This window comes from Propithecus coquereli, unplaced genomic scaffold, assembly GCF_000956105.1.
Source record: "Propithecus coquereli isolate 6110/MARCELLA unplaced genomic scaffold, Pcoq_1.0 Scaffold173, whole genome shotgun sequence".
In the NCBI taxonomy this organism is placed as follows: domain Eukaryota; kingdom Metazoa; phylum Chordata; class Mammalia; order Primates; family Indriidae; genus Propithecus; species Propithecus coquereli.
The window spans coordinates 2,753,812-2,777,799 of record NW_012141969.1 but is presented as its reverse complement, the minus strand read 5'-3'; the positions used below and the strand labels follow the sequence as shown (position 1 = coordinate 2,777,799).

Here is a 23,988-nt window from a genome sequence, read left to right as displayed (position 1 = left end):
TTCTGTAGTAAGATTTTAAAATTGGTGTATGTTTTATACTTACAGCCCATCTCGATTCAAGACTAGCCTCATTTCAAGTGCTCAATAGCAACAAATGGCTAGTGGCTACCATATTGGACCACACAGGCTTAGGAGCTTGTTAGACACTACATCTCAGGCCTCAACGCCAGCACGGTAGACATAGTCCTTAGATGGGGAGTCTGGGACAGGGATGTTCTTTCTACTATAATATATGAAATTGAAGAACCTCAGGCATTTAGCTGATGGCGTATATGTATCTCTCTCACCTGGCTCTGAATGGCTGGGATTAAAGGAAAAGGATATAGATGAAAAGGTATCAGGAGATGAGGGAAAAAAGAGAAGTCTGTAAATAAGAGATATGTCCAGAATTTTATGGCTAGTCCAAATTTCATACTATTATCACTACCCAGCCCAATTGTTGTTCATAAGGAATAAGAGCTGGCATGTATTGAAGCCTTGGCCCATACCAGACACTGACTGCTCTATTCCACTGTTCAATGGATGACCTCATTTCGTCCTTACAACAACTCAAGAGGCAGGCGAGGTATTAGTTTCCTCATTTTACACAGGAGGAAAGATTCCAAATGCCCAAGGTCTATGTGACTTTCAAGCCAGTGCTGTGAAGCAGGCATTATACTGTCTATACATGGCAGTGTATCGGCTTTGTAAACAAGATCCTTACATTTGCAGAAAGGAGGAACAAGGGGTCACTAGAGCAAACTTTGCTGATTCATACTGTCACCAGAAGCTGGCCCTCAGTTCCCACCTTGAGCTTCTTCCTTAGAGGGCATGAAAGGGAAATCAGAGGACAGGCAGAGGCAAAGGAGGAGGGCAGGTGAGATCAGCTGCAGCAGGGATCTAGGGACTGTGTTCACCCACTCAGATGAAGAGGGATGGCAATGAACCTTACAAACTACATGAAACTTTCTCTCCTATACTGGAATCAAGAATCAAGAGGTCTTCAGTTTCTGCTGCTGGCTAGAGAGAAGGCTGCACACATACCTGCACAGGTGGGCTCCGTGCCAGACCAAGCTAGGTTGGATTGACATACTCGGGCAGGACTACCCTGGAGCTCGTAGCCACCGATGCAGGAGAACTCGCAGGTGGCTCCGTAATTATCTCCGTCACTGGAGCACTTCATGTAACCATTCTCCGGAGCATTGAGTTTGCCGCAGCGTCTGACTGTAGGGACACAAGCCCAGAGGGGTCTTGGTGCTGAGCCCCCTTCCACAGAGTAACCAGGGAAGGTGAGGGCTCAGAAGCACCAGCTTTGCAAACAGGTTTCTACATTGGCCTGTGAAATGAGTGAGGGGAACGGATGACTATTTGGTCAGTGGGTGAGCCTTGGAATGGTCACCATCCATACCAATGAGACCACTGACATCAACCAATTTGGGCCCTTGTGTTATAGATGAAAAGGTTGAGCCCAAAAGAGTAAAGATGGTTAGTAATTAGCTGCCCAAACCATGAGGCATAAAATAATCCTTAAAAACAGTTTTTTTCAGGTAGATCGAAGGTTCTGGAACACCAAGAATATAGTCTCCTGGTGGCCCAAACTAGGGGGCTCCTAACCACCCTCATTACTTAAGGACTTGTGGCCTTTAGCTGGTCACCTAAGTTCAGGGATGGAAAAATTATGGAATAATATTCTGCTATGACAGCCAGCTAGGGGCTAGTATGTGAGGATGAGTCCTGTGGAACCCCTTAAATAATCTGCCAGCACTGACCCCATCCAGATTTGTACCATGAAATTCAGGCATTAGCATGGGACATTTCTCTTAGCTTCATCAGAGACTAATCCAAAATTGGAAAGTCTCCCTATCACAGTTGGGCACTCAGAGAGTTCTGGATTGAGGGCCTGCTTCCCCTTGCACTTTTAAAGAGAGAGAAAAAAAAAACAATAAGCAGTACTCTTACCTCTTACTTTAACTCGAAATTTGCAAGTTCCCTTGTTCTCGGCTCTGTCATAGACTGTGTACTGGATCTTGTGGTCTCCTTCTGGAAAATTCGAGCCTGGGGGGAGGCCTTTCAGAATAACACTTAGAGAGAGAGGGGAAAAAAAAAAAAAAACGGAAACACCAAGGATGATCATTGTGGACCTAACAAGCAGTTGTTGAGCCCCTACTTTGCATAGGATTTGGGAACACTGAGGGGCAGCCAGTAGGCCAGTTTGACTAGAAAAAAGATTTCTTGGAAATAGAATCTCCTGAATTTTACTCTGTTTTAGAAGAACAGTTTGGACCAGAAAATGGAAAACCTTAACTACTGGGAAGTTTAGACTTTTTTTTTCATGCTGGATGGTAGAACAGGGGTGGGGAGGAGGCTGGAAAGCCAGAGCCCAAGTCTTCCTCTAATCCCAACCTTGTTCCAGGGACTGAATTGCCTCACTGTTGGAAGGACAAGGGAATTTTCTGTAAGGAAAATCATTTGATAGTATAATCCAAGCAGTCATTGGCAATTTGGGCCTGAAGAGGGTGCTAGAACTTTCTCTGCTTTTTCTATCTGGGCCAGTGGAGACCTTCTCTGAGCAAAAGGCAAGTTCTCTGTGATTCCTTGGTTACCCTAATAACATAATAATCACAATAATTGTTCATTGCACTTCCATAAACTTTGCATATGTCAGACATGGTTCTAGGCTTTTTACATATATTAGTTTTGTTAATCCTCACAACAACCCTGTTAGAAGGGTAGTATTATCTCCATTTCACAGATGAGGAAACTGAGGCACCAAAAGGTCAAGGAACTTGCCCAAGATCACACAGCTAGGTTGACTCTAGCACCTTTTCTCTTGGCTGTGTGATAAGAACACCAATAGCATGATCAAATGCCAGGGTTGGTTTGTTTTTCAATATGCAGATAATTCCCCTTCTCTCTACAGTTCTTAAAAATGATAAAAATATTTGCTAATAATGGACATGTGGAATTATCATATCATGACTCAGGAAAGCCTTACATGTAGGTAAGCAAGGTGGCTGTTTACAAGGTATGAAGTGAGAGGTCTTGGGAAAGAGTCAGAAATCAGAAATTCCACCATTTAGAGACATGTCACTTTTGGCTTTAGATGCTTTAAGGCAGCAGTCCCCAACCTTTTTGGCACCAGGGACTGGTTTCATGGAAGACGATTTTTCCACGGACTTGGGGTAGGGGGGATGGTTTTGGAATGATTCATTTTATTGTGCAGTGAAGCCTCTCTGCTAATGATAATCTGTATTTGCAGCTGCTCCTCAGTGCTAGCATCGCCGCCTCAGCTCCACCTCAGATCATCAGGCATTAGGTTCTCATAAGGGATGTGCAACCTAGATCCAGCGCATGCGCAGTTTTCAGTAGGGTTCATGCTCCTATGAGAATCTAATGCCACTGCTGATCTGACAGGAGGCGGAGCTTATGCGGTGATGCAAACAATGGGAAGCGGCTGCAAATACAGCTGTAGCTTCACTCACCCACCGTTCACCTTCTGCTATGTGGCCCAGTTCCTAACAGGCCATGGACCAATACTGGTCCATCACCTGGGGGTTGGGGACCACAGCTTTAAGGTCCTTAGGTAGCACAATTTAAACTCAGATAAACCTGAGAGGAGTGATACTTCAAATATAAGTGGCTGCAACCTCTCTGAGCCTCCATTTCATCTCTGATATGCAAATAACAGTCAGAAGAAGTAAATAAGGGAACTTACAGGAGCTTGTCTCAGAGCTTGACACTAGCACTGCCCCCCGCCTTAGAAGGGGACTATATAACAGTGGCTTGGCTAAGACATGGGGGAAGGGGTCACAGGAGAAACACCAGGGAAGCAAGAATCCCAAGAGAGAGCTGAAAAGAGGCCAAGACAGCTTGCTCTGAACTCCTCATCCTGCTGGAGCGCATGCCCCACAGCATTCTGCTCAAAGCCTTTGTGGGCTCTGGGCTGTAGAACTCTGGAAACAGATAGCTTCTCTGAATGGAGGGGCAGGGGCTAGTGAGATGCTCTTTTTAAATGTCACATTTCTAACCATATTACACAAGTTACTCACAAAATGCCAGGGTGAATATTCCCACAAAGCGTTTAGACAAATAGAGTCATCTAGTGATTTGATAATTTTGTGTTTATTATACAGGAGTTCAACAGCAATCAGAGTTGCGAAAATCTAAAAACCTACTGTGTGCTAGGGGCTGGGCCAGGCATTGTGCTAGATGTCAAAGAGTCAAAGATAAATAAAACCCAATCCCCAATTATGTCAACTGTTGAAACTTACTTTTTAATCCTAATTGCCTAAAGTTTCTCCTAGGCGTTTGTGACATGTGTATGTGACAACAAGAAATTTTTTTAATGGTCAAACTTTATTTTTGAACAGTTACAAGGGGGAACATAACTAGTAACATTATTTAATCTAGATGATGCACTGGGGGAAGACTAGGAGGATGTAGAAACAAAATGTCCTGCTAGGAGTGAGAGACTCACCTCTTCTTACTAGAAGATGTTCTGTTATTGCTAATAATTTGACTTGGGTGGGGCAAGAGCAATATACATAATCTAAACATTTGTACCCCCGTAATATACTGAAATTAAAAAAAAATTTATAAAACTGTCTCATCTTGCACAGCCTGGGTTCATAGAATTCTAGAAAGTCTTTCCCTGCTGTATGGCTCATCAGGGGATAAGTCAGAAGCATCCTTTTGTCCACAGATGGAAACTCAGTGGGGAGGTCTAATGAGCCCATGAACTTTGAGGCACAGATGCGAACGTGCTGACATGAAATAGTGGCCTCCAGGGAACATGCAGGCCAACCAAACAGCTGCAAGTGTACAGGCCCAAATGCTAGATTAGAACAACATGTAACTGAACCACAGCAAAGGGAACCACCCATTTTTAAAAGCATCTCAGATGTACATCAAACTGTGAATGTAATTGGTCCTCAAGAATGGGGTTGAGGTGGGGAAAAAGGCAGAAGACACATTCTCTCTCTCTCTCTCTCTCTCTCTCTCTCTCTCTTTCTCTCTCTCTCTTTTCTTTGTACAAGCTTCTTTAAGTGTTTGATGTGGTCAAAAGTTTTAAAAATCAAAATCAAAAATTTTGAAAGAAACAGGTGCAGCTAAAAAACAGGGGTGGAAAAGCTCTGTACTAAACCATAGTCAGAGCACAAGGCGGGCAGCCCCTGGCTCTGCCTGGGAGACACAGAAGGCTTTCCCAGTGGATGCGGGGACTTAATAAGGCCTGGGGCATCAGGAGACCCCTGGGCAGGCAATGGGGGTGACTCTATCCCTGAAATAACCAGCTGAGTTCCTCTTTACCCTTCTGTACCTCCTCTCCCCTTCTCACCATCCCTTCTTATTTCCCTTCTTTCCTTCAATAAAGATTTACTGAGTGCTAACGATGTGCCAGGCACAGTTCTAGGCATTAGCGATATGGCAGTGAACATAGTTTAGTAGATATAGGCAATAAACAAATGTATAGATGAAATACCTAGTATGTTAGATGGTGACCAGGCAACCATGTCTGAAAGCATAAATAGACCAGCATAGACACACTTCCCACTCTGGGTAGCAAATGTCTCACCTAAACGAGGCAACATCATTTCAGCTGCCAAGTTTCACTTACTCAGTAAGAATGCCATCTGCAGTGTCTCTTCCTTCAGGGGTCTCCCAGGACACCCGGACTGTCAGCTTATTGGGTTCGGCAATGCGTTCCTTCACACTTGGGCACTTGATTCTAGGAGGTTCAATATCTGAAAATATAACCAAAATATTCTCCCCACCATCAAGAAAAATTTTGTCATATTGGATTTCAACACCCAAAGTTTGACATACCTCTAGGCACTCCCCATTTTTAAAGAGTTTGTTCACCCTCTGTATTTCTCTTCCTTCTGTTTATCTTGCTTTTTGTCTCCTGCTGAGTTTTGAAGATTATTTGAAGACTCACATGCACAGGGCTAAACCTACAATCATCCAGCCTTGCTAGGTGTCCTGTGGGGTAATTTATTATAATAGCTACAGCTCCTTCCTCTCCAGGCTTCCAAACTCTGCTTACTGACTTGGCAACATGGCATTTACCCAGCTGAAGCTGGAAGTCATTCAGCTTCAATGAGTACCCCCCTGCTTTAAAGACAGCATCGTAGAATATTAGAGAAAGGTACCGTAGTTACTATCTACTCTGATTCAATTCAAGGCAGCAAATCTTTCATAAGTGCCAGCCATAGCCAAGGTTTCATTCCAACTGCTGGGGTTGGGGGTGCACAAAGGCAAGAGAATTATGTGATCTCAACTTTTCAAAGAGTTTATAGTCTATTGGGGGATTATGTCACCACACATGGAAATATAACATGAGGGTAGAAAGTGGCAATGCCCCAGGCAAGGTAAAAGTGAACGCTATGGAGGTGTAAAGGAGTCACCCAACTCTCTAATTTTACAGATATGCAAACTGAGGCTCAGAGAACTTAAGTGACTTATTTAAGACCACACATGTAGATAGTGGCAGTGTGAATTATAAGCCCTCGGAGCACTTACCACTGGAACAAGCTCTCTCTCTTCTTGCTGTCTATTCCCAACATACTGCTCAATATCTTAAAATAGGTAATGGTCTGTCCGGGTCCACTTTCCCCTCCAACTGCCACTGGACCACACCTACAGTTCTGTTTCTGGAACAGCAGTTTTACTATGGCTCTGGCCCTCCAAAAGCCTCCTAAATTTCCTCATGTAGTTTCCCCACCTGGTAATAGGAGTTCTTCCGCCTCATTATCAAGGATGGGTGGATAATGAGGGCTAGAAATAAATGAGATGTCGATTCTACACTGCGTTGTATTTCATCTTGTTACAGCTGAAGTGAAATCATAAGAGGAAATCCAAACTTTTGCAAATCCTACCTTATGATTCAGAACAGGTAGTGAGTATGTTTAAAGAGGGCACAGCAAATTAACGACATGCAGCTTTGCATTGCTGTACCTATCAACTGATAAGTATTTAAATGCTAAACAGCATTAATGAAAATTAATGTCCTTTTGATTCTGAATCACAAACGTCCTTGAGAGACTAAATGCACCAAGGAAAATTCTTCATATACTTTCTCCTGTGTCTTGTCTAATAATTTTTCACTTTATTTAGGGCAAGAAATTATGAATAACTTGTTAAACAGTATTGCCTCCAGCTATCCAAATTCATTTTCATTCTATGTCATGCTTCAATGGAGTGTGAACTTACAGCCTTAATACACTAATCCTAAATTGAATAACTACCATATTTTACTGAATCTAAGTAACTATTGATTGTGATACACATCCCTATTTCAAGGATATTAAAATGTGAAAAAATATGCTTCTTAGAATTGGTAAAGTATATGAATATTATGATGAAATGGGAGATACTTTGAATGCATTAGAGGTGTTTATTTTCATTTGTTAAGCTTTTTAAAACAATCCATTTTTTAAACTATGATAGGCGATAGAAGTTACACTTTTATAATTCAGATGAACATTTTACAGCTTTGAGTGAATCAGAAAGACAATTACTCAATGCCTGACCCCTGCTGGTCAAATATAGTTGGCAATTGCATTATAGAACGAATATTTATTTTAAAAAATTAAAGCAAAAGGAGAGGGGCTGAGGAAAGGATATAAATTTCAATGTAAAATTACATTGGGTTGCCATGTTTTCTTGGAGCAACATTGTCAGAGTGAAGAGAGACTCTTAGTCTCTGTGTCAGGTAAACTAAACATTTGGATGATACACTGGGTTTTTTTTTCTGTATCAACTAGATGTACTGACAGTGTGACAAACACACTCCAAACTAGGTTATCTAGGTGAAGAGTCTCAGAGCTTCCCAAAGCTAGCTGTTGTCTGCCTAACAATAATCAGTTGAAACTAGCCTGGTTTTTCAGAAGCAGCGCTCTTCTTAACAACAACAACAACAACAAAAAACAACAAGAGGAAATAAATCACTATAAATAATAGCTAATACTTACTGAACCCTTCCTACCTGCCCACCTCATGCTAAGTACTATCCCTGCATTATGCCATTGAATTCACACAACCACGCATTAGACCAAGCAATGTTCTTAGCCACCCCACTCTCACCCCCCGTTTATAGACTGAGAAGCATTTCTTCTCTTTTGGAATTTCTTTGTGGTCTTGGATTTTAGCACACCATCACATATTTTTAAATTATTTTAATAAACCAAATGCTTCTGTGTGTCTGCCTGCTGCTGACTAGCGTTTTCCTCCAATCTTTGCACACATTTCTTTTGTGATTGCCTGCACAGCTTCCCCAGCAGTCCTTGAACGGCAGCAGCAGGACTCAATTCTGATGCACCCTCAAGCGGCTGTGTCATCTCTCTCAGCTGATGAGACTAGCTGGCCTGCCCTTCAGCTGATGCTCCAAAGACCTAAGTCTATTATTACCCAGCCACGGCCACCATATCTTTTTATAAGTTATTGTACATTTCCATGAAGGAATAAAGTTACTATAGAAACATAATTACTATTCCCTGTTGAGTCAGGATGCCTGCAGAGCCAGTTATTGTGTGGAAACCCTGAAGGCCTCAGTGAAAATCCTGGCCTCTGCTCTCTGCCCCATTCATTGGAGACATCCGACAAACTGTCTCCCTTCTCTGTGCTCCAGTTTCCTCGCTGCATACAAAATATGAAAAATATATTGCATTGTATCAACTACTATTTATTTGAGAAGCAGAGCTATTTTCCTGGGAATGAATCCTTGACACATCTAACCAGGTAGGTGGTGGAAACAAGGAAGACGTTCAAAAGGACAATGTCTTGGCTGACAAGTAACAATAAAATGCAAGGGAAGTGGCCTTATGCTAATTCCAGACCTAGGCCCTTAAAGAATCTGGCACATTCTGCTTTCACTATCTTGGAAGACAGCTGCCATCTAAAGAAGTCTGAGTGACTGGAGAGGTCACATAGTGAGGAAGATAAATTATAAAGTGAGAGAGAGAGAGAGAGAGAGAGAGAGTCAGCCATACCCCCAGCCAGTACAGCTTCCCCCTACTGAGGTATCAGACACATGAGTGAAGCCATATTGGATCCTGAAGCCCCAGTCAGTCACCTCATCCATTACTATGTACAGCAGAGGCGAGTTGTCCGCATGCAGTCCTGCCCAAATTTCCAACCAAAAGCAATTAACATTGTTTGAAACCACTAAGTTTTGGGTGGTCTGTTGTGCAGCAATAGCAATAAATCACTGATACAAATATAAAATAGTTTGAGGTTGGTGCTGAAGGGAGGAAAAGTCTGTTTCATAGGGGCATAGGAAGTGAGTGACTGCCAAAGGCAGAGCAAACCTAGCCATTGAAAACTTGCCCAATTGTTTGTTTCCCCTAGCCAGACTGTAATCCCTGTGAATGGCTCTAGGAAGGGGTTCTGTTTCTTTGGCATCATATTAAAATTCAGAGAACTTTCCAAAAAGGACAAAAGAGGCAAGAAGGGAAGCAATGAAATCCACAATTAAAAGTCGCCATCTTAGCCAGGCACAGTGGCGCGAGCCTATAGTCTCAGCCAGTTGGGAGGCTGAGGTGGGGGGATCGCTTGAACCCAGGAGTTCGAGACCAGCCTGGGCAACATACTGAGACCTTGTCTCCAAAAGTCACCACCATCTTCACCAAAAGAAGCTCAACTAAAAACTCACTGGTGATATGTTTATATTAGAGAGGACCACTAAAAATTTACCTGTTTAGTTTGTACTAACAAATCATGGAAGGTAAAAAGTAGACCAGTATCTCAATCAATCAAGTTATTTTAAAGCTCAAACTAGCTTCCTGAAAGCTTGCAAAAGAATGTGTATTTGTCAACCCAGGAAAAAGTTTGCACAATTTAAGATAATCTGAAACAATGAACTGATATATTTGTTCTTAGCCCCACTAGTGTTTGTATCATCAATTGAATAATGCAACGCAGCCCAGCAAACATTCTCATGGACCACTAGGTAAACTAGCTGTTGGACAGTTGGAAAGTAAGAAAAGTATGCCATCAATTTGCATATCTTAAGTCTCAGAAATTTTTTTATTCTAGAATTTCATCTCTGTTAATAAATCTCTATTTATTCTACTCTGCAGAAAATATAAAATAAGAAGAGAGCAATTCCAAAAACCAAGTTGGTTTGTACATTGTCCTTTGTTAAAGCAATTAAATGGGTACTCTCTGCATGTCAAGAGACATTTGCTGGGTTTTTATTGTCCATTGTTTTTTTCTTCCTGTTTTGGCCTAGGAAGAAGTGTTGGTCTAAAGGAGAGATCATGTTTCTACTCAAAATCTGGTCTCTAAATGAGGACTTGTTGTAATTCCAACTGCTCATTGTTCCATCTAAATGCCAATGTAACAAAAAGTAACTAAAAATGGAAATAAAGAAAAAATATTCCCCCAAAACAATAGTGGTTACATCCTAAGTGGATTTTCTTTTATATCAATGGAAGTTGTGGCTCTTTAAATACTTTACCCTCCCACAATTTGCAGTATGTTTTTTTCTTCTAAATTGACTTATTTTTATCTATATCTGTTTCTGAAATAAGCATGAATTTGAGTCCACTGCCAGAGTATGGTCTACATAAGAGAATTAATTTTAACTCATGGTACTTTCAAATTAGCCAGACCACAGAACTAACCACCTCAGAGTCAAAAGTAAGCCCAGTCTGCTCTCTTCCCTTCTGGCCTGGAAGAGAACTGGGGCAACTTTGTCAGCACTCATCACAGCTCTGGCCAAGATGCACTGTTCAAGGTTGTGTGGAAATCTGGGAACTACTCAGCCACCATGTGTCAGCTCCTAAAATAGGCCGAGGCTCTAAAACAGCAAAAGGACCCCCTAGCCCTGCCAACACAAAAACAAATTTATTAAACTAATTTAATACATTTAGAGCCAAAAGAGTAAATGACACCCCAGGAGTAAAATTCACTATGAACAAACTCCAGCTTGTCTGTCACCAAAATCAAAGAAAGAATTGCTTGCTTGCTTTGTGTACTTCTCTCTTTTTTCTGGAAGCTCTAAACTCTCATGCTCACTCTACCCCTTTTTGCCACTCCCATCTAATTGTATGCACATTATCCCTTTCCCCGAATATGCCCGAACCTTGTCCTGGCAAATTGTAAGATAAATCCCCTGAAATTGGGGTTCATTCTCTCTCCCTCTGGGAAGGTTCCAGGCCCATCTGGTCTGGTTTAGGACATGCTTGTTGCCTTTTGAAAACAATCAGCATTTTCTTTCCATTGTTTTACACAATCTAGAAATCTGAACAGTATGATCCCTAGAGGACTCTGCCAAATCTTGCTTAGCAGAAAGATTTTTGAGCTTTTCCTCTCCTCCCACCATTACCTCTGCCCCTTCCAATATGAAGGAGTAGAGATTCAATTTTTTTTTTTTGGTTTGTTTTGAAGAGCTAGCTTGCACATACCAAATCACAGGGGAGATACTGAAAGCAACATCTATGAGGTGCCCTTCTGCCCTGAACATCTGGCTTTAGGCCATGTCATCCAAGAGGAGCATGTTCAGAGTTCACACTATCAGCACCGTTCTGCCTGTACCAGTTGACCAGGACTGCTCTGCAGTCTTCTTTTCAATGAGCACTACGAGATTCAGGAGAAGAATTCAAAAACCTCGGAAACAGGTACCAAATATTCTATTGGTAGTTAGTTTTCTATAATCTCTCCTTTACTTCCAGGACTGAAGTCTCAAAATTACATTTCCACAGATTCCTTTGCCAAGGGGTAGCCAGATAGGTTTGCCAGTGGGAGGTACTCTTATGAGATTAGAAGGCAGGAAGGAGGTAGAAGCCATTATACTTCTGGTAGCAGCTTCAATGAGGGTTTTCTGACCTCCTGACTTCCTTCTCACAGTGTCAGTTATAGAAATTTCAACATCAGTGTGAGCTTATGGACTTTTGGGTAACACTACCAGACCACTTTTGCTCCTCCAGCCCTCGGTTCGTAGTGGCTTCTTGCTGTAACTAATCTGTGGGAACAGCATTTTTCCTCTTTTCCTCATCCAGCTCTTCTCATACTTTTGTGACCAATTCCCTGTATTAAATCCCCCTCTGTCTGAAATACCTAGAGTGGTTTCTGTTTTCCTGATGACTGACCAATACAAATGCTTACCTAAACGCTAGAAGAAGAGAAGCCCAGAATAAAACTGAGTCAGTTAGCTGAGTATTTATTTGGACCTATTGTTCTTGTTAAACAGACACAAGGTATGGTCCAGGCCATGACTCTGATACAGAAGAATTTTGAACACATCTTCAGCCTGGTCCCTTTGCTATAGTTCATTTACCACATAACTTCAGAGTAAGAATGGTTGATGCTGCCAGGGAAGACAGTAGACAAAGGTGCCATCATAAAGATACCCCTGGCATGGAGCCCAGGTGAGTTGTCTCATGTTGGCCCCCAGCAGATTACATCAGATTTCAGTCTTACTCCTGAAGTAACTACCCCAGATACTGAGTGTTCAGAAAGGAGTCCTTTAGGTAAGGCACATTAGCAGACTGAGCTAAATGATTATCTGGAGATGGCTAGATCAAAGCAGGGCAGGAGCCAGGCTCCTATGGCCAACCACCCTAGCACCTTAGTACCAGAGCTATCCCTGGATTCAGGACTTTAGGCCTGAGAACCTGGAGTTGTAGTCCCAGGCTTGTCTCTATGCAATCTGGAGCAAGTCAAGTGACCTCTAAGGCCTCATCTGTGAAACAAGGGAATTGGACTAGAATATTCTCTAAAGGCAGGTCCTGGAAGCTCTAATAGTTTATCAGTAAATGATCCCCTGGGACAGCAGTTTTCAACCACTCAGACGAGCTTCAAAAAATACCAGTGCCCGGGAGATTCAGATTCCAGTGGCAGCCAGTGTTAAAAACCACCACCCTAGAGCAGTATGCCTCAACGTGTAAAGGGCATACCAATCCCCTGGAAATCTTCTCAAAATGTGGACTTTGATTTGCCACATGTGGAGTGGGTTTCAGGATTCTACATTTCTAACAATCTCCTTTCTGATGCTGATGCTGCTGGTTCCAGGGCAATATTTTGAGTATAAAGGTATTTTCCAAATTTGGCTTTCTAAAGCAGGTTCTCAAACTTTAGCATGCATCAGAATACCCTGGAGGGTTTCTAAAAATAAAGATTGCTAAACCCTACCCCAGAATTTCTAATCCTGCAGGTCTGGGGGTGGGGGAGTCATCTGGGAATTTCCATTTCTAACAAGTTCTCTGGTGATGTTGATCTCCAACAATGGTCCTGGAGCTTAGGTGCACATGAAAACCACCTGGAAAGCTTTTATAACACCCCTGGCCTCAGGCTAACCGAATCAGAATCTCTAGGTAGGGCCCAGGCATGGGTAGGCTCTAAAGTTACCCAATTGATTCTAATCAGCAGCCAGGGTGAGGATTCACTGCCCCAGACCAGTGACTCTCCATGTGGGGGGGTGATTTTTCTCCTCTCCCTCATCCTGAGTCATTTGATAATATCTGGGGACATTTTTGATTGTCACAACTTGGGGGGGGGTGCAGTGTGTTACTGGTGCCTAGTGGGTAAAAGCCAAGGATGCTGTACAGTGCAAAGGACAGAACCCCACAACAATTATCTGGCCCCCATGGTGCCCAGGTTCAAAAACCTTGCCCTAGAGCATGGTCTAGCAGAATCCCAGGTCCCACCCCAGACCTGCTGAATTAGAATCTGCATTTTTACCAAGGTCCCCAGAGGATTCCTATGCACAGTAAAGTTAGAGAAGCAGGCCTTAGGTCAATGGCTCTCTGTTTGAGAACTTCAGAATCCCTGGAGGGCTCATTAAAGCATAAATGCCAGGGCACCCCCCCAGAGTTGCTGACTCAGCAGGTGTGGGGGAGGGATTACAATTTGCATTTCTAAGCAGTTCCCAGGGGACGCTGCTGCTCCTGCTCTTCCCAAGACCACACCATGAGAGCCGCTCCCTGCTCAATAAACCCAAAGTAAGGTAAAATATCCAAATCCCTTCCAGCTAAGTAAACTGAGTGCTTGCTGGCCATTACAGTTGGTGACAAAGGACCTATGTCTATCTTCCCACTGGAAGACACACAGATGCTCTCTGCTGGACTGTCCCTGCAAGTGTCAATAACTCTGCTCAATATTACAGGACAGACCCCTGAATTAAATCAGCAGGAGTGTGCCACACCTCTGCCAGCCTGTAGCTGCCTCAATAGCAAACCAAGAAAGAGACAAAAGTCAGATGGAAGCCATTATCCAAGAAGTCTGCTCTAGGCTAAAGACTGAGCTTAGGTCTAGGGCTGAGCCAGAGAACCAGTGATGAAGACAGCTACTGAAAGCAAAGCTAGTGCTTCACACACAGAATATTAATGCTCCCTTTAAAATCCACTAATCGTGCTCCTCCCAAAGCATGTGTCTCCTGAGGGTGGTGACATTTTCTTACCTACACAGGAGGCTGGCCTGCCGCTCCAGGCTTTGTTGTCCATACACGTGACTGTCCGCTCCCCTTTCAATGTGTATCCTGGAGAGCAATAATACTCACACCGGGAGTTAAAGTAGGCACCATCTACACACTTAAACCCTCCATTTGCTGGCATGGAAAGGGTAGGACATCGCTTTTCTGAAAAAGAAAAAAATCAGATACTCAGTATTTCTTAGCTTTTGTCTGTAGAGTTTCAGAGCCCAGAACCTCTGAAAGCATAGGGTGAAAAGTTAATGTAAATACAACAAATGGAATTAGAGAAACAGTACGTGGCTGTATGTCACACGGAATAGATACCGAGTTTCCTGTCAGATGGGCTTGGGTTGACATCCCAGCTAAGCCACTATCTTAGGTTGGGTTCCCCAGAAGCAGACCCTTTGATACAGATTTGTGTGCAAGCGGTTTAGGAAGAAAGTGCTCCCAGGGGAGGTCAGTGAGGGGGTGGGGGAAGCAGGACAGGGAAGGGAGGAAGCCAAGCAAGGTGAGATCTCTGGCAAAGTTAGCGTCAGGCTGATGCCCCAGAGGAGCTCTGGAGTGACAGCTCAGTCTGTCCTGCCCCCAGGCAAGGATGGTGGGCTGTCATAATCATTTACCAGTTAGTCATTGGGCAGCTACAGGCTACCCATGGGAGATGCTTTCGAGAGAGAGAGAGAGAGAGAGAGAGAGAGAGAGAGAGAGAGAGAGAGAGAGAGTGCAGTTTTCTGAAGGAGCAAAGCTTCCTCCAAGGAAGGCTGAAGGTGCAAGTCTTTAAGAACAAAGCGTTCAGAAGCTGGAGGGGGCAAATACATGGAACTAGTGAAAGGGCGTCCGGGAGATCTGGGTGAAACACTGACAGGTGTCCATTACAGTCACCCAGTTGCATAGTCTGCACAGTCTGGATCCCATGGCTGCAGCCCTGATGCCTCAGTTTCCCCAACATGGAAGTTAAAATAATGGCACCCACATTGATAGTGTTGCAAAATGGAATGTATGTGCAATGCTCAGCAAACAATAGGTGCTCAAGAAGTGGTGGATGTTTTGAACAACGAAAGCATCTGAAATGTGCTTCAAGAATGTTGTAGCTCTTGTAGTTTTCTAAATGAGATATGATTTGTTGTGAAGCTAAAAGTCAGCTCCTAAATGTCTGAGGCATACTCTCTTTCACAAACAAGCATCACTTCGTCAGCAGCTCTTTCCTGCCTTCCTAATCCCTATTCCTAGGGGGAGAACATTTCTTTAATCTGCTACCATAAATCCCTGACTTGGTTCCGTTCTCTGGGTTTGCACCTCTGCCCTGCTGTCTCTTGTGCTATTGTGCGAGATCCTTCGTGGCAGAGCCTGTTTGTGTCTTATTTGTTTCTAAATCCCCAATACTTCTCCAGGACCTAGCATTTACTGAACCCATTTGCTGAACAATTTTCTTCTCTCTCCTTTTCCCAAACAGCTGATCATGCCCTTCTCCCTGAAAGGAGCCATCTCATTTCTACCGTATCTTAGAAACCCACTGGCCTCTGCTCACGAGTTTTCTCCTCTATGGTCAGTGAAAAGCCCCAATCTCAGAGCAAAAGAACTTTGGTCCTGATTGTCCCCGAAGACCCAACACGGGGCTGGGCTACTTACGTTTACATATGACCTTGTCAGACCACCGTTTGTTTGACTGGCAGATCAGCTGGGAAGAGCCATGCAGCTCATAGCCCTTTCGGCAGCGAATGTCACACCTGGTTCCCAGGGCTGTTTTGTAGTATCCTCCTTGAGGTGCCCTGCAGTACACATCCCCATACTTCACCTTGATGGGGGAGCACCATGGGGTATCTATAGGTAGCAGAAACAAAAGAGGAGAGAAATAGGAAGTGATATCTTCAGAAAATGCATCTCCTCACTCTCACAGTCCCAGGCTGGCTGCATTCCAAATTTTGGACCTCCAAATAGGGCCCCATGTTTTCTTAGGTGTCTCTGAGTGGGGAGGTTATGATCATGAGACCAGGTATCACACATCCTGAATATGAATCTGAGTTCCTCGATAACTAGCTGAGTGATCTTGGACAAGTTACCTAACCTCTCTGAGTCAATACCTAAACCTATGTCATAGGGCTGTTATAAGGACTAAATGAAAAATGCATATCGAGCACTTAGCACAGTGCCTAGCACACAGTATATGTTCGATAAATGCTTGTTCGTTTTAGTATTTCCCTTAACTAGATATATAAATCTTTTGAGGACAATCGATATCATTGTCCCAGCCATCAGCCATCCATACAGAGTAGTGGGGTGGTCAATAATTGGTTAATTTGGATTTTTTTCTGAGCTGTATGCATATTCTCTGTAAAAATTAACAATACTGCTGTTAATTAACTAGAATGAAGCTACAATTTCCAGGTTTGGGCAACAGGATATAATTTCAGCTTAAAGTCCCAGAACAATTGCTCCCCATCGGGAAGTAGCCCCCCCTTTCAGATGTCCCCGATGATGTCCCATTTAAGTAACAGAGTGACACCTGACACCCTCCCCAGATGGCGAAGTTGCCGGGTGTTTTGATTTCGGTCTGATAGTTGCCCAGGGCACAGCTAGGATGACACTAATAAATCAGAACCTGCCCCCCTGTGCCTTTGGAAAGTGCTCTTTGAGATCCATAAAATACAAGGGCAACACAAGCCCCTCGGTGGGGAAGTTCCCACAGTGGCCACTGCGCCAGTTTCCCACAATCTATGGGGACCAATGACAAGCTCCCTCAAACCTGCTGGGCTCTCAGTGTTGTGAACAGAAGCCGTTTCCCCTGCAGCTGCCTAGCTCATCGCTCCGCTCCAGTACCTGAGCTGTCAGTGAGTGAGGAAAGTGCACCATCATGTGGCCAGGAAGGAGGACATTTTTCTGAGGATATGCTGCTGAATGCTTCGCAGCCATGAGAACCAACAGTCCCGTGCACGTCTTGTGCATACACTGCTGTTTTACTTTTGTGTTTTCCCATTCCCTTTGGCTAATACTTTCATCATACAACGTCTTGAAGACAGCTACACGTGGATCCTAAACTCAGAACTCAAGTAATATTCCCTGGACTTTCTAGATAAAAGTGCTGTCCTGAGGGTTTAACCTGGAGCTGATTGAATTTAGCCACGTGCATATGAATCTGCAGGAGCACACAACAGGCCTACAGACCTTCCGTGGACAAAAATTTCCTTCCTCTAAGGGTTTATACATATAGTCTGTATAGACTACGTATATTTGTGATATATAGTAGTCCCCCCTTATCTGAGGGGATACGTTCCAAGACCCCCAGCGTATGACTGAAATAGCAGATAGTACTGAATCCTATATATAATCCATGTTTTTTCCTATACAAACATATCTATGATGAAGTTTAATTTATAAATTAGGCATGATAAGAGATTAACATTAATAATAAAACAGAATAATTATAACAATAAACTGTAATAAAAGTTATGTGAATATTTCTCTCTCTCTCTCTCTCTGCCCTGCTCCCACATCTCTCTCAAAATATCTTAATATTTTCAGACCGTGGTTGACTGCGAGTAACTGAAACCACAGAAAGTGAAACCTCAGATAAGAAGGGACTACTGTATGTATATGTGACCTGCATACACATATATCACAAATTCAAATATTTCAATGCAACATGCAGTTGGAAGAGTTTGCCCCATGTTCTGAGTCTTCACATTCTCCTAGCTATGCTGGCCACGCATCCGAAAGCTGTGCTGTTGTCAACATGTGCAAAAAAATCTTGTTTTCATTTATTTGCAAAAGGAATTTCTTTTGGATTACTTTACAAAACAAATCGTTGGATGATATTTTCACAGTTTAACAGCTCTCCAGTGACAGTAATTAAAATGTCAGTGAATGGCTTGAATTTAAAGTGCATAAGAGCACCATGAGTTAAAGTGAATTAACAAAACATTTAACACAGAGGTTTCGAAAAAGGAAGCTCTTATGCTGCTTCAGTTAAGACAGAGTTTACTAAGGACAAATCTAAATCAATTATTCAGGGAAGAGTTTTCATCCCCCTGGGCCAACATGGCAAGCATTTCAGTCAACTGGAGTTCCTGGGGTAGGCAGTGTTGCATAACAAACTAATAAGAAGCCAGTAAGTAGCAAGCTCTGGTTATGAGCCAAAACACCTGTTCAGACCCAAACGCAACATGTACTAGTTGTGTGACTCTGGGCAAGTCATCTAACCTCTATAATTCTTGGTTCTTTCATCTGTAAACAGAGACAATACTTATATATCTCTCCACACCTTCCCCCTTCCCTCAACTAGTGTGAATATGTGCTGGTATTCCAAGTAAAAGAATCAAAAACAACACTGGCCACATATTTGGAACACCATAAACGTTGGTTAAATTTCACTTTCTTCTTTTCCTTAAATTTAATTCAAAAACACTTACTGTGTATATTCTCTGTGCTGGGCACTGTGCAGGGGCCTGAGGATTTAGAGCTAAACTCTCAGTTAATAACGGTTTGCCTCTAACTTTTAAAACTAAAAAGACTTTAAATAATTTTATTATATAAATGTAAGGTATACAATATTATGTTTTGATATACATATACATAGTGAAATGATCACTCCAGGTAAGCAATTTAACTGACAATAAAAACAATTTCCTAAGAAGAATTTATTTGTAAATGCTAAGGGGGAAAGCACCTATTTTGGCTATCTGGTCTACCTGCCACACATGCAATGCTGTGAAGTAAGGATGGACACTGGGAAAAGTGACCTGGGGGCATTAAGCAGCCCTTACTGTAGATGTGAAGGGTCACCTGTGCATGCATGTGTTTTAGGAAGATTTTTCAACAAGGGACTCAAAGGAAAAAAAGAGACTTTTTAAAACCCTCAATTAGTTATGAAGTTTTATGAATCAGAACATCTCCTTACCCCACACATCTGATTAATATGTTTGTGCTTTGCTTGACTGGTTAATTCCTGAGGCTATGAAGATAGAAATTATAGGTAGCAATGAGTATTTGCATTCAGAGGTCACAAACAAATTTGGTATAAGATGGGCAACACACCTGGACATGGGCACCAGGCACCAGTCATTATATTAGAAAGATTATTCACTTACATGGAAAACAACTGAAGGACAGTCTCTAGCCAAAAGCTGAGCAGTACTACCCTGATTCTCCTACAGCTTAGACACATCACAACAGAGCAGGGCAGTGTCCTCTTGCCCAAATGTGGACAAATTTCCTGGGCAAAATGCCACAACGGATCATTTTTAAACAATTTTCTTCAAACCATTCCTTCACTGTAAGAGGAACCAGATTCAGAGAGAAGGCATCTAATTTTACCTTCATTTTTCCCAGGGCTCCCTAAGCTTCAGAGAAATGCTTCACCAGTAGGAATATTTGTGGACATACTTACCTGAGCCTACATAGAAGGTTCTTGATTATGCTTTTTATACCTGCCGAGGAGTGGATTGCTGTAAATGTGTAGAGAAGGAGTTCTTTATCATTTTCATTTGAGCAACACATTTTAACTTATCATTTTGGGAGCCATGCTGGGCTCAGAAAGAGCACGATGAAATGAGCTTATGAAAATCAAGTTTTCTCATTCTCCATTCATCTCAGTACATTAGCAGCACTGGGTCCAGATTTGACCTTGGGTGGTTTACTCTGGACAATTCTGGCTGTAATGTATGAATCAGGCAGAACTCACAGCTTGATTTTCACTTTCATCAGCTAGAGCTTGCCTTTGCAGAAGTGAGGACAGTAAAGAAACTCATGAGAATAAAATGACCATTGGAATGCTGAAGGACAGCATTTCAGAGATTTCCAAATGCTTTTTGTTTTCTTGTTTTTTTTAAATGGGAGTATATACATATTTATTTTTAAAAATTTTTTTTTGGACAGGTAATTAGAACTTAAATGCATTGTCTGGTCACTTTATTGCAGTCTGTTCCGCAGGGCAAAAAGGAAAGTTCTCCTGGCATCAGCAGGTCCTCATTAGCACATAAGCAAAGCATTCACCTTTATATCTAGGGTGTGAATACCAGACTTCATCGTCTTCTAGCGGTGAGTCTCCCGATCCTACAATAAAAAAGAATAGAAACTGCAGCAAGAAAAGCCACATGGTATGGACGCATATTTCAAAGCGTTGCTTTGGCACAGTCCATGCAAGAGGTGCTATTAGAACGCAGAGCCAAGAGCAAAAGCTTCTGTGGCCATTCATGAAGGAACAGGGGACCTCTCAGAGTGAACCTGGCTGGGCTGAGATTGCCAGAGTCAATCAAAATGAGCCTCAAACTGTTTTGGAATCACCACATGCCAACTGAAATTCTGGAATAGGGAAAGAAAGAGAGTCAACTTCACTCTGAGAAGATGCCAGTGTATATGAATCTCATGCCAGGGGAGTTGCAATAAAATGTGTGCATCAGACACAGCCTACAGTTTCTCCAGCGGTCAAAGAAAACCCAGTCGAACTGGATGTTTATGGTACCTGAAAACTGGTCTATCTTGTGAAATGAAGTTGGGTGTAGAATAAGGAGGAAAATCAAATGTCTTATCTTAGACAAAAGAAATGCAAAGCTGCTTTGGTATACAGTATTTGTAGGAAATGAGAGCTAAAATAGACGATCTGGATGTTTATTCAGAATGTCTCTCCAAGGCATGGCTAAAGTAAAATTTCTTAATGAGCCACAGCTTCAGAGAGAAAGTCTGTGTATTATTTTAATGTAACTCATTTGGAATTTGGATCCACATTGTTTTTAGAATATTAAATATTTAATTCCAGTGAGTGGTAAATTCTTAATCCTTGAAGTGGTAGTGGGTCCCAAACTTCAAAACAGTAGTGTTAAATTTCAGAAAATTTCCCTCCAGACTCCACAATTTAGTCACCGACCATTGAGTTAAATGTGTAGGTCACACATTTACCTACAGTGACCTGCAACCATAACAGACAAGCACACTCTACTCTAAAGTTACTCAAAGCCCCATGCAGGATGAACTAATGAGTAGTGGTCCCTGTCCCACTTGTATTCTGGATGAGAGATGTAGCATATAGAAATTGAAAGTGGGGAGGTGATGATGGCTGGACCACGTCCATTTGGAAAAGACCCCCCAACTAGAAAAGCCCAGTTCTGTGTTCTGCTTTGTTGCAGATTTCCTCACCTTGTCTCTGGCCACCCAGACCTGTACAAAATCACAAACTATTCACTATTTCATATCAAAAAGTGAACATGAAGACCAGGTAAGCAATATGAATCAAAAGCCCATTCTCAAACCCTTTGATCCAGTTATTCTGCTTCTGGGAATCTATTTCAAGGAAATAATAGAACTGCATGTGAATTTCATCTGAACTTAAAAAAAATAACAACCACCACCAGACACATGACCAGCAAACACTCTCTTTCTATACACACACACACACACACACACACACACACACACACACATGCATACACACACGCACACATTTTCCCCTTAGTTGTAATGCTGTTTATCTTGTCTGTCTATGGAATTTATAGCATTTAGTATGAATGACCATCTGTCCATTCCATGAAGCTCTCTTATGCACTGGCTTCCAAATGACAACTCCTTCCTGATTCTCTTCTTCCTTCCTGAACAGACTCTCTGTACAGTGCTTTTTCATCAGCCTGCCATTTGGACATAAGTATTTCTCAGAAGTCCACTATAGGTCCTTTACATATCACCAGACTCTTACATATTCCCTGGGCCATCTCACTCACATACCTGACTCAAAGTATCCCCCATGTGCTGATAACAAATCTATTGTTTCTAGCTTTGAGCTTTCTCCTAAAAACCAGGCCAGAATTTTCAACTGCTTTCTAGACAGCTCCGTATTCACACACATCCTGTTCAAAATCAGATTCGTTTTCTCACCACCAAATCTTGCATCCCACAATGTTTCCCATTTCAGCAGGTAACATCAACCTTCCAGCTAGTCTGCCACATAGAAAATCTCAGCCTTTTGTTCTATTTTTTTTTTTTTTGAGACAGACTCTTTCTCTGTTGCCCAGGCTAGGGTGCCATGGCATCAACTTAGCTCACAGCAACCTCAAACTCCTAGGCTCAAGCGATCCTCCTGCCTCAGCCTCCCGAGTAGCTGGGACTACAGGCGAACCACCACGCCTGGCTAATTTTTTCTATTTTTAGTAGAGACGGGGGGTCTCATTCTTGCTCAGGCTGGTCTTGAACTCCCGACCTCAAGTGATCCTCCCCCCTCAGCCTCCCAGAGTGCTAGGATTACAGGCGTGAGCCATCGAGCCCGGCCAGCCTTTTATTCTTCTATCTTCCTCATATACCACATTCTACATATATCCCAAACCTTACAAGTCTACCCCAAAAATGGTTCTCAAATTCATCCCCAACTCTCCATTTCAACTGCCATTGTCCTAGTTGAGGTCAATATTCTTGATAAGACCTTTGCAATAGCCTCCTACCCAGTCTCTCACTACTAGTCTCTGTTCGCACACCCCATAACCTCCCCCAAACCATGTAACCTCAAAAATTACCTTGGGAGTTACTTTTTAAAACAAAAATCACATCATTAGCCTGTGCAAACACGTTGCATGTTTTCCCATACAAAGTTAAATCCAAAGGCCTTGATATCACATTTAAGGCACATTCAATCTGGCCCCAATCCAGCCAGTCTTGCACTCCAAATATTTCATGACTTAAAAGTTTCTGGGCCATTGCACCATGCTCTTCCTTCAGAATGCCCTTTCCTTTCACCTCTACTTTTCAAAATCCTTCTCTCAAGTGTCATTCCCATGATACTTTCCCTGGTCCCCAACCAGGGAAAGTTTATTAAAATTTAAAAGAAAAAATATCCCAACAGACAAATGAGAAAGGAGATCAAAGCACAAATGGAATAAAAAAATTAAAAAATGTTCAAACTCAAAAACAAGAAAAAGTAAATTAAAAGCATTGAAACATGGTTTTATAAACCTATCATGTTATCAAATTAAAAATAAAATTAGAATACTGCTGCTGTTCAAATGGTAATAAAATAAGCACTCTTAGGTATGATTCAAGGGACTATGAATTGACAGACTCTTTCTAGAAAACAACTTACAGTCATATGCCAAAATAATCTTAAAATGTGCAGATCTCCAACCCAATCATTCCCTCAAATTTCTAGCCTAAAAAAGAACTTAAAACACAGGCAAGATTTACACACATAGAAGTTGAATACAGAATAGTTTGTAATTGTAAAAGATAGGAATCACCTTAAATATCCAACAATAGGAAATAGTTAATCATGTTATTCATTCATATAACATAATAATGTTCACTTTGAAGAGTTTTATTGATGTGGGAAAATGACTATTATAGAATGATGAATGAGAAGAAACTAGACATAATCAAAAAATACAAAAATGGATTAAGAAAGATTTTAAAATCTGGCAAAGTTTATTTGCAAGAGCAACAATATGGATGAATCAAACTAAAATAATACTGTAAGCCAAGCAAGTCCCAAAAGACAATATGATATATATACATAAAACCTCCTTTTTATAAAGTTCAAAACTTCTAACACTAAACAATAAATTGTTTGGACATACAAATATACGTAATGTAATTTTTAAGAAAGCAAAGAGATCCTCTTATTCTTTCCTAAC

General features: G+C 42.1%; 1 protein-coding gene across 4 annotated transcripts in view; it reads right to left on the bottom strand.

The window, feature by feature from the left end:
• SRPX (sushi-repeat containing protein, X-linked) overlaps window positions 1–23,988 on the bottom strand; it is an 84,421-nt gene that overhangs the window by 10,087 nt on the left and 50,346 nt on the right. For 2 of the 4 annotated variants that reach the window (XM_012642099.1, XM_012642102.1), the window contains exons 2-7: window positions 20,375–20,434; window positions 16,016–16,207; window positions 14,378–14,554; window positions 5,594–5,720; window positions 1,939–2,060; window positions 1,024–1,203 (exon numbers count right to left, since the gene is read on the bottom strand). In XM_012642099.1, coding sequence (XP_012497553.1) covers window positions 1,024–1,203; window positions 1,939–2,060; window positions 5,594–5,720; window positions 14,378–14,554; window positions 16,016–16,207; window positions 20,375–20,434 — 858 coding nt within the window. The remainder of the gene's footprint in view (window positions 1–1,023; window positions 1,204–1,938; window positions 2,061–5,593; window positions 5,721–14,377; window positions 14,555–16,015; window positions 16,208–20,374; window positions 20,435–23,988) is intronic. The other 2 variants (XM_012642101.1, XM_012642100.1) reach the window with 2 other exon arrangements.